The following is a 9,629-nucleotide window of genomic DNA, read 5'->3' as shown; positions in this document are numbered from 1 at the left end:
GATGCAGTTCAGTTCCACGCAAAACAAAAAAAGACAACTGATGATGTGTGTTCCCACATAATATGGAAATTAGATAAAAATGCAGTATCAATTGAAACTGATTTTCTTTTTTTTAAATTGTGGTACAGTGTAGTTCATTATGGATGTATGTTCAGTCATCATGTGAAAGAACAATGTAGTGTGCATGAAGTATGACTGATGAAGGGGCTAGTGAAATAGGGTTTAATTTTATGAAGATATATTTGTTTAGGAGTGGTGCTGACACCACTGCATGTTTGCTGATTGACAGTCAGGAGATGTTGACAAATGATGTGTAAGAAATCTAGTTTGGGGGTTACTAGTGAATGAGTAAATTTCGTTCCATGGTATGTTAATAGTTACTGGGGATACCATATGATTTGTTTAACTGAGTTGGTCTTGGTATCTTCTCTGTGCAATTATTTGGGGGATGGTATTTCTTCATTTTGTGGTATGAACTGTAGTGTGAATGAAACACTATTTATTGTTGTGTGAATATGGCCACAGCTGTGGCAACAGATTTTTTTTATTTTGGAAGTCACAAATACCACAAAAAGCATTTATTTATTAAGTTTAATTACAAAGTAAGTTACTAATTAAGGGAAATTTTGTCTTTAATTAATTACGTTTTCAGTTTGTTCAGGCACTTACATACCTCTAACGTGACAGATATCTCTCCTGTAAAAAAACATGAAAATGTTGAACAACAAAGGTCAATTCAGACTGGCTGTCATGTCATATCATGTCAAAACATTTCACAGTGCATTTCAAATGCTGGCATTCGCACTGAACCTCACATGATGTCATGACGCTGTCAAAGTTTCTGGAGAACAAAGTTGTAATAATTGACATAATCAGCCATGACCCCCAAGCTCATTTCCTCTGGACACACAGCCATGCCACAGTCTAACACAACTCAGTTGTACTTTTGTTAGGGTGCGGTTTATATGGTGGATATCAGTTGTCATTCTACATTTTGTTATTCTTTTTTTGCTATTTTTTGTTACATACTGGAAAAAGTGGAGGACAGCCAAGCAAGTTGAGACCATGTGAGCTGAATTTACTTGATGTGCCATGACATGACAGTGGCATGACGACGTTTGTGAACTGGCTTCAACAATCCGTACGGAGATATGTGAGCCAACATTTTCCGTTCTGCACCCATGTATGCAATGGGAATGAAATCTTATTATTAGCGGTGTATTCTTTACAGAATCAGACAGCAGTCATTGCTTCTCCCTCTTAGGCAAATTTCACATGAGCGACTTTCTGGTTAAAATCGACTACGAGTGCTCAAAGAACATACACCTCTTGTGACTGCATGTAAATCAGCAACCAACCACGATGTGTCTGTGACTAACATCAACGATCTATGGTTTGTGCCTTGCGTGGAGTTCTAAATTTTCGAGTATGAGCACACTGTGCATGTGCAGAAACAAGGAACTTTGGCACGCTGCCAGTTATTGCTGCTAAAATCGAATGTTAATATTTTCCTATTATAGAAATGGATATTGTGCTTTTGTGTCTCCTTAATCTCTATTGTGTTGCTTGCTTTGTTTTCGTGACAATGTCTAACATGTTGTTTGCTTTGTTTTCGGGACACTTCGAAAAGTTACACAAGATACTGCTTTTTCCTATTATGTTCCCTGACAATATAGAAGAAATAGCTCAAACCTAAAAGGTATTTGTTTATTACAGAGAAAAACTTACACTATGCACAAATAGAACGTAATTAGACAAAGTCTTTAAATGAAAATCATTTAAATGTGAAAAGATCAGAGTTATTTGACGAGAAGAACAATTTTCTATGTTATCTAGCATATAACCATATTAGCAAGAAAACAAAATTTAAAAGATAAAGCAAAAGGACGCAATTTACTGCATTTTGGTTACTGCTTAATGTGTTTGCACATTGCAAGTACACATTTTCTCTAGCAAATAAATGAATACCGATATGTTCTGAAATGTTTGGATGACACTTTTCCTAATCTTTCAGTTCTCAGGAGTGCAATGAATTTACCACCTGACCCTTGACAAGAACTACCACTGTGAATTCTGCTGTGGACATTGATAAACTCAATTATAACTGTCTGTTCCAATAATTTTGCTACTATATTTCTGTTTTATCGTAAAAAGAATAGTCCCTCATAACTTCACTTTCTCTGTTAAGATGCCAAAATGCATAGCAGACATCTCCCACAACACACACAATTTTGTCGCAAACGACGACTACTCGAAACAGGCAAGACTCTGTACAGGCATGAAAGACCAGGGGCTCTGCAGTAGACTCACTTGTCTCGAGTAGTCAGTTGAGACAAGAAAGTCTATCGTGTAAAAGGGGACTTAACGTGTAACTTGATTCATCCCACATCCCTAAAGGAATGGGATTGAGAGTTATTTACTACCCCCAAAAACTCCTGTACTGAAATTTGTGGAGTTGTTATGATTTGCTAAGAAATAATTACATCTAATGTTTGTTGCAGGGTATTGTGCCAGTAAGAATCAAATAATTCATTGGATAAATGGTAACCATGGTACTTGACACTTAGATGTGCATTACTGTATTAGTCTGGCAAAGATGCATCTTGTACTGAAGCCTGACATTTGGTGAGGGAAGATGGCAGGATCTGGAAGTTTATGTATGGTATTACTACTATTTTCTGAAATGAAATGACGTGAGCTTTACCAGATGGTCTAAACAAGTTTTGCAGTTGAGCAAATATACACACACTAGTTGAGTTTAACACATACATTGTAGAATTGTATTATGAGAAGAACATCAAGTTACATATAACCTGCACACACTTAAAGCAGATTGTAGTTTTCGTAAGAACTCTCAAAATGAATGAAAAAATTTGTTATCAACGACAATCTACTCGTACACCAACTTCGATACTCCGAAAATCACAATTAAGTACGTGACAGAGGTTCATCAAACCACCTTCATGGTATTTTTTTATTATACCATTCTTGAACAGCGTGCAGGAAGAATGAACATCTATATCTTTCCATGTGAGCTCTGATTTCCCTTAAATTATTATGATGATCGTGTCTCCCTGTGTTGGTCATGAGTCGACAAAATATTTCCGTTTTCGGAGGAGAAAGCTAGTGATTGAAATTTCGTGCAAGATTCCGCCACAGCGAGAAACTCCTTTCTTTTAATGATGTCCTGTATCACGTCTGTCACACTCCTCCCCTGCTCCTCGATAATACAAACTGTGCTGCCCTTTTTTAACTATCTCGATGTACTCCTTTAAACATAGCTGGTAAGGGTCCCACACTGTGCAGCAGTACTGCAAAAAGGACAGACAAGCGTAATGTAAGTAGTCTCTCTAGTAGATGTGTTACATTTCCTAAGTGTTCCGCCAAAAAAAACAGTCTTTGGTTTGCCTTCCCCACAACATTTCCTATGGGCTCTTCCCGATTTAAGTTGTTCATAATTGTAATTTCTAAGTATTTAGTTAAATTTACGGCCTTTAGATTTAACTGATTTATCATGTATCCGAAGCTTAACGGATTCCTTTTAGCACTCATGTGGATGAGCTCACACTTTTCGTTATTTAGGGTCAGTTGCTATTTTCGCACCGTACAGATATCTTTTCTAAATCATTTTGCAATTTGTTTTGATCTTCTGATGACTTTTAGATGATAGATGACAGCATCATCTGGAAACAACCTATGATGCTGCTCAGATTGCCTCCTAAATCGCTACCTTGGGGAACGCCAGATATCAGGTTTACTTATAGGAGCACTTTCATAACGAGCATACTACACTAAGGAAAGCTGAAGTCGATCAAAACTGTTTAATAGCACATCATTAAACTATCTCTGTTAATACCATATCTGTTAAACCCCTTACAATGTACATAAACTGTTTAAACAGTCAGTATTTCAGATAAGGCAAACTATTATGTAATTATGTTGGCTTACATATCGTACTATTATTTACAATCCTTTAACACTCTCCTGTGTTATTCAATCTGTATATTGAGCAAGCAGTAAAGGAAACAAAAGAAAAATTCGTAGTAGGTATTAAAATTCATGGAGAAGAAGTAAAAACTTTGAGGTTCGCCGATGACATTGTAATTCTGTCAGAGACAGCAAAGGACTTGGAAGAGCAGTTGAACGGAATGGACAGTGTCTTGAAAGGAGGATATAAGACGAACATCAACAAAAGCAAAACGAGGATAATGGAATGTAGTCAAATTAAATCGGGTGACGCTGAGGGGATTAGATTAGGAAATGAGACACTTAAAGTAGTAAAGGAGTTTTGCTATTTAGGGAGCAAAATAACTGATGATGGTCGAAGCAGAGAGGATATAAAATGTAGACTGGCAATGGCAAGGAAATCGTTTCTGAAGAAGAGAAATTTGTTAACATCGAGTATAGATTTAAGTGTCAGGAAGTCGTTTCTGAAAGTATTTGTATGGAGTGTAGCCATGTATGGAAGTGAAACATGGACGATAACCAGTCTGGACAAGAAGAGAATAGAAGCTTTCGAAATGTGGTGCTACAGAAGAATGCTGAAGATAAGGTGGTTAGATCACGTAACTAATGAGGAGGTATTGAATAGGATTGGGGAGAAGAGGAGTTTGTGGCACAACTTGACTAGAAGAAGGGATCGGTTGGTAGGACATGTCTTGAGGCATCAAGGGATCACAAATTTAGCATTGGAGGGCAGCGTGGAGGGTAAAATTCGTAGAGGGAGACCAAGACACTAAGCCGATTCAGAAGGATGTAGGTTGCAGTAGGTACTGGGAGATGAAGAAGCTTGCATAGGATAGAGTAGCATGTAGAGCTGCATCAAACCAGTCTCAGGACTGAAGACCACAACAACAACAACAACACTCTCCTGCAAGTTCATATTTCATCACCAAATCAAGAATTTAACTCTGTCTTTATTTTCATTAGTTACATCCATCCCAATCAAAGTTTTCATTCTTGACAGCTTCTTTGCTGATAAACCCTTAGTAAGAATGTTAGCTGCCTGATCTTATGTTAAAACACACTGGACATTGATCTTATTCTCATTGACTAGCTGTCGTATATACTGATAACGTGTTTCAATATGATTAGAGTGTTCATAGAATCCTGCGCCTTTGATATATTTAATGGTACTTCGATTGTCAATACATAAAGTAGGAATTGAACTCTTTTCAACAATGTCAATTTCTTTCAATAAAAGATCAAGCCATACTAAAGATTTATTTGCCTCACTATCAGCTACAAATTCAGCTTCCATTGATGATTGTGCGACTCATTTCTGGGGTCAATTTTAGTGTCCGATACCACCCGTCGGCTTTGACCAATGATGTAATGTGTGATGTTATTTTGTTTGTGTCGAAGATTGCTGTCGATGAACATTAAATGATTACTCTGGATTTCCTCGTTATTCGCTTATATTAACAATAGGATGTAGGTTGTTTTGTTTTCATCTCGTAATTTGTTTGTGGTATCTTTTGTTAATGAAAGTAGTCGTGATTTATAAGTAGTTGTGATTTATAAGGTCTTGATTTTTGACGCTGTTCGTTATGGATGAGTCTTTTTACGTTACTGTATTGTGCCAGTGCAACTTTTTTGGTTTCTCTGAAGAGAGGTTTTTCTGTCGTTTTTATATATTCTGGTTGCAATGGTGGGCCGAGGGGTGTTGCTGAGTCTTTCCCGGTCCCGGTGGGTGTATGTTACTGACTCGTGGTTTAATTTTTTTTTTTTTGTACTATTTTAAAATTTTGCGTCTGGTTGAGGGCGGGTGTAGGGAAGAACTGATTCCGGTGGTACCTCGTTCGTGCCTGACAGTTTGTGTTTCTTATTATTTTTTTCTTTAGTTATTCTGGATTTTGCTTCTTTCGTTACAGTTTGACCTTGTAACATTATTATTTATTGTTATGTCCTTATTTCGTTTTTGTCAGCCTCGATCTTTGACTGCTTTGGAAGTTCATTTGCGGTAAGTTTCTTTTTGTGTAGCCACTTTCATGTTTTCCTTTTCGATATTCCTGCTACACTTCTCTTATTTTTACTGTAACTCCTGGTGTATGAATTTTACTGAGTGTTATTTGGAGCTACTGCAACTGGTGTGACTTTCGTGTAGTATAGTTACCGGTTGCAAGGTTTGGTCATTTTTGCGTTTTATTTCTTTGCGTGTACAGTAATGTGTGTAAAGATTTTCATTTTCTGAAAGTCCAGGCGTATTCTGTAGCTCTCTAATAAGATCACTTTTTAGGCACGTTTCTGATATGTTATAAAATTTTTCTGCAACAAACAGTAATATTGGAATCGGTAACTGGAAATGACCTTCTACTCAGGTTGCTTCTATTTAGCGATTCCAATTATTCGACCGTTCATTATTTAGATCGTTTTTGCGGTACATGTGGAAAATATAATATATGCACTCGTAATTGCTCTCGTGTTCTTATTTATTTCAGTCATCTTCAACTCATTTAAATGAAATTTGCACGTAAATAATAGTCGTGTTAAATGTATTATTTTATGGCATGCTACATTCGTTTGTTCAAGAGTATGATCCGTTCCATTCATAGAGTTGCAGCATCTTTACCTTACGTATGGCGTCATTGGGAAAGCCGATGGGTGGTATCTGACACTAGAATGTATCCCATTTCTGTAGTTTACTTTTCCACATTACTGGTCCACCACAAAACTTCATTAAAACTTCACTTGTTGAACTTCTAGTCAATTTTTCACCTGTATAATCAGCATCGCTATAACCTTCTATAGCAGAATTGTTCGTTTTCCTGAACTGAATTCCATCATTCCTTGCACCCTTCAAACAGCGAAGAATTCATTTAATTAATTTTAGGCGTGGTTCAGTAGGCGAATCTTGTGCTCTTGAAGCAACATTTACAGCATAAGCTAGATCTGGACGTGTCCCCAATGTTAAATATGTGACACTGCCTACAATTTCTCGCTAAGTGTCGGTATCACTAGCTGGTAGTGAATTACCAGGTATCCATCTAGATCACTAATACAAGGAACAAATACATCAAAGATACTTGCACACATGTAACAGAAACAAATATGAACTTGTTATATTATTTACAATCCTTTAACACGTACAAAACCAAAAATACGTAAGCTGTTTCTGTTTATGCTTACACTAAGACGTGCTCTTTTCTTTGTATCCGCCATCCGGTGTGGCTATGTATCGACATTGCTCAGGTAACTTATGAACTGAAGTATCTTTGCCGAAATGCCGAAGTTTTGATGTGAGTGAAAGATGTGAGAGAGGTGAATGTTGTGTTGATTATTTTTGTGTTTATTAATTAGATGTCTGCCAAATCTACAATATGAGTAGATTTAGGTTTCCTGTGAAACGAACTCATGTTTCGTTGTTCTGTACTCATGGAACAACAAACAACAGTAGTCGATTGTTTTATTCAGGAGCAGGTTGTAGTAGATTATGGTTTCTACCCGAAACGCGTCGGCTCAATTTACAAGCTGTTCGTAACCTTTCATGCTCTTCAGCTGCATTTCAAATAAAGCCTCCAGCGGAATCTGTTGTAGATATTTTCGACCGAGAGGCGAAACTATATCAGCGCCAGAGAGCAGCCCTGGCCGCTGATGTTGAGTTGTACGACTATCTGAAGGAAGAAGTTGGCTACAGACTGGCAGATCGTATATTCGACATCAAGAGAAAATTCAACTGTGCTGTTGATTTGGGTTGTGGCCGTGGATATGTATCAAGGCACGTTCTTGGCGATGCTGTTGAGCGACTAATTTTATGTGACATGTGCCCAACTTGGCTCGACCAAGCAGTTCTTCCAGAAAGTGTGGAAGTTGAACGAAAGATAGTCGATGAAGAGAAATTACCATTTCAGCCAAATTCAGTCGATTTAGTTATTAGCTCATTAAGTCTCCATTGGGTGAATGACTTGCCTGGTACTTTTCACCAAATATTAACATGTCTCAAAAATGATGGTGTATTGATTGCCGCTTTATTTGGAGGTGACACATTGTTTGAACTTCGTTCATCACTACAGTTAGCTGAACTGGAAAGACACGGGGGACTTTCTCCACATATTTCGCCATTCACAGAAATTCGTGACATAGGCAGCTTACTAACAAGAGCTGGATTTACAATGTTGACTATTGACACTGATGAAATAGTTGTAAATTACCCATCTATGTTTGAACTAATGTGGGATTTGAAGGGAATGGGAGAAAATAATGCCGCTCGTAACCGGAAACTTAATTTGCGTCGTGATACTATGGTAGCAGCTGCGGCGATTTACAAGGAACTGTATGGTAAACATAAAGACGATGGAACATCATCAGTTCCAGCGACGTTTCAGATCATTTATATGTTAGGATGGAAGCCAGATGCTTCTCAGCCAAAACCATTGGACAGAGGAACTGGCGAAGTTTCTCTCAGGGACCTTTATAGATTAGATGAGATTATAGCAGAAACCAAAAAAGTTCAAATAGATCCAGAGAAAGATATTGATAGGAAGTAATGCTTTGTTTCATACATGACTGTTCTGATTTTCTGCAGCTGTACAGCTAAGAGAGTTCGTGTATCAAACATAGTCACATTTTATTCAGGAGTGTATCGAAATGCACATTGAAATGATCAAAGATATGTTTGTTGCCATTGTAACTAGTCTTTATGTAATGAGCAGTATTTCTCTGCCATTTTTTGTGTTTCACTAATTGTGTTAGGCCTATCAAAATCCTGCAGTCAACCTTTTTATAATAAACAAGCAGGGATGATAGCTTGAAAAAAAAAAAAATTGGTGGATGCCTGCATGGTGCTTTCATTTTGTATCTTAAAGTGTTATATAGTACCGTGCATATGATTATATGGTCAAATAATGAATATGTTGTTCTGACATGTACTACGACATGCAGTGTTAAACACTTTCCAAAGGACAATAATGACTTACTCAGCCTTCGCTACAAAGCTGAAATTGCAATGGTGTAAACACAAGGAAATAAAATAAGTCAAATGGCAAAATGCATTATCATTTAGACAGTGCTTTTATTCTTGTTGCCATAAGGCTGTGTGTGTCAAGATCTTTGGATGACAAATAGCTGTAGCTTTATAAGTAGTGTTTCCTTTGAGTGTACATAACGTAATTATAGCACATGTTATGCCTGCAAAGGATGATTTGAGATAATTTGGAACTACCTTTCAAGAAAAGTATCAGCTTCACACAATAAATATAGAAAGCACATCATTGTACCTCTATTATAATTCAGTCTAATGACTGGTTTGATACAGCTCTCCGTGGTACACATTCCTGTGTAACAGCAGGTGGGGTTGACAGAAGCGTCCGATCCCACGCATCGGCTTTGACCCGTGACGTAAGGGTGTTGTCGTGTGTGACGTCATGACGGCGCGGAGTTTGGTTTCAGTGTGGCTGTCTCCAGTTCTGTTTCATCTTATTTTATTTACTTTTCTGATCTGTTCGTTCTACCCCATGAGATTTTTTTTTTAAAAAAGACAAAAAACACTAATCAGCTACTGAAGCATCTTTATCTTCTATGGGTTGCAGTGGTTACGACCCCTGGGGAGGTGGGTGGGTATTCATGCATGGCTGTCTTCACTTACACGTTGTAGCTACGCAAGGCGTCTAAATTTGTTTATATTTAGTTTG

General features: G+C 37.5%; 1 protein-coding gene across 1 annotated transcript; it reads left to right on the top strand.

The window, feature by feature from the left end:
• The first annotated feature begins 7,230 nt into the window (after positions 1–7,230).
• Positions 7,231–8,813, top strand: LOC124795114 (arginine-hydroxylase NDUFAF5, mitochondrial). Its single transcript, XM_047258971.1, has one exon. It carries the CDS (start codon positions 7,320–7,322, stop codon positions 8,484–8,486), a length of 1,167 nt encoding a protein of 388 aa, XP_047114927.1. The 5' UTR covers positions 7,231–7,319; the 3' UTR covers positions 8,487–8,813.
• Positions 8,814–9,629: the final 816 nt, after the last annotated feature.

This window comes from Schistocerca piceifrons, chromosome 4 (assembly GCF_021461385.2).
Source record: "Schistocerca piceifrons isolate TAMUIC-IGC-003096 chromosome 4, iqSchPice1.1, whole genome shotgun sequence".
Classification (NCBI taxonomy): Eukaryota; Metazoa; Arthropoda; class Insecta; order Orthoptera; family Acrididae; genus Schistocerca; species Schistocerca piceifrons.
The sequence above is the reverse complement of the archived record's forward strand: the minus strand, read 5'-3'. Positions and strand labels throughout refer to the sequence as shown.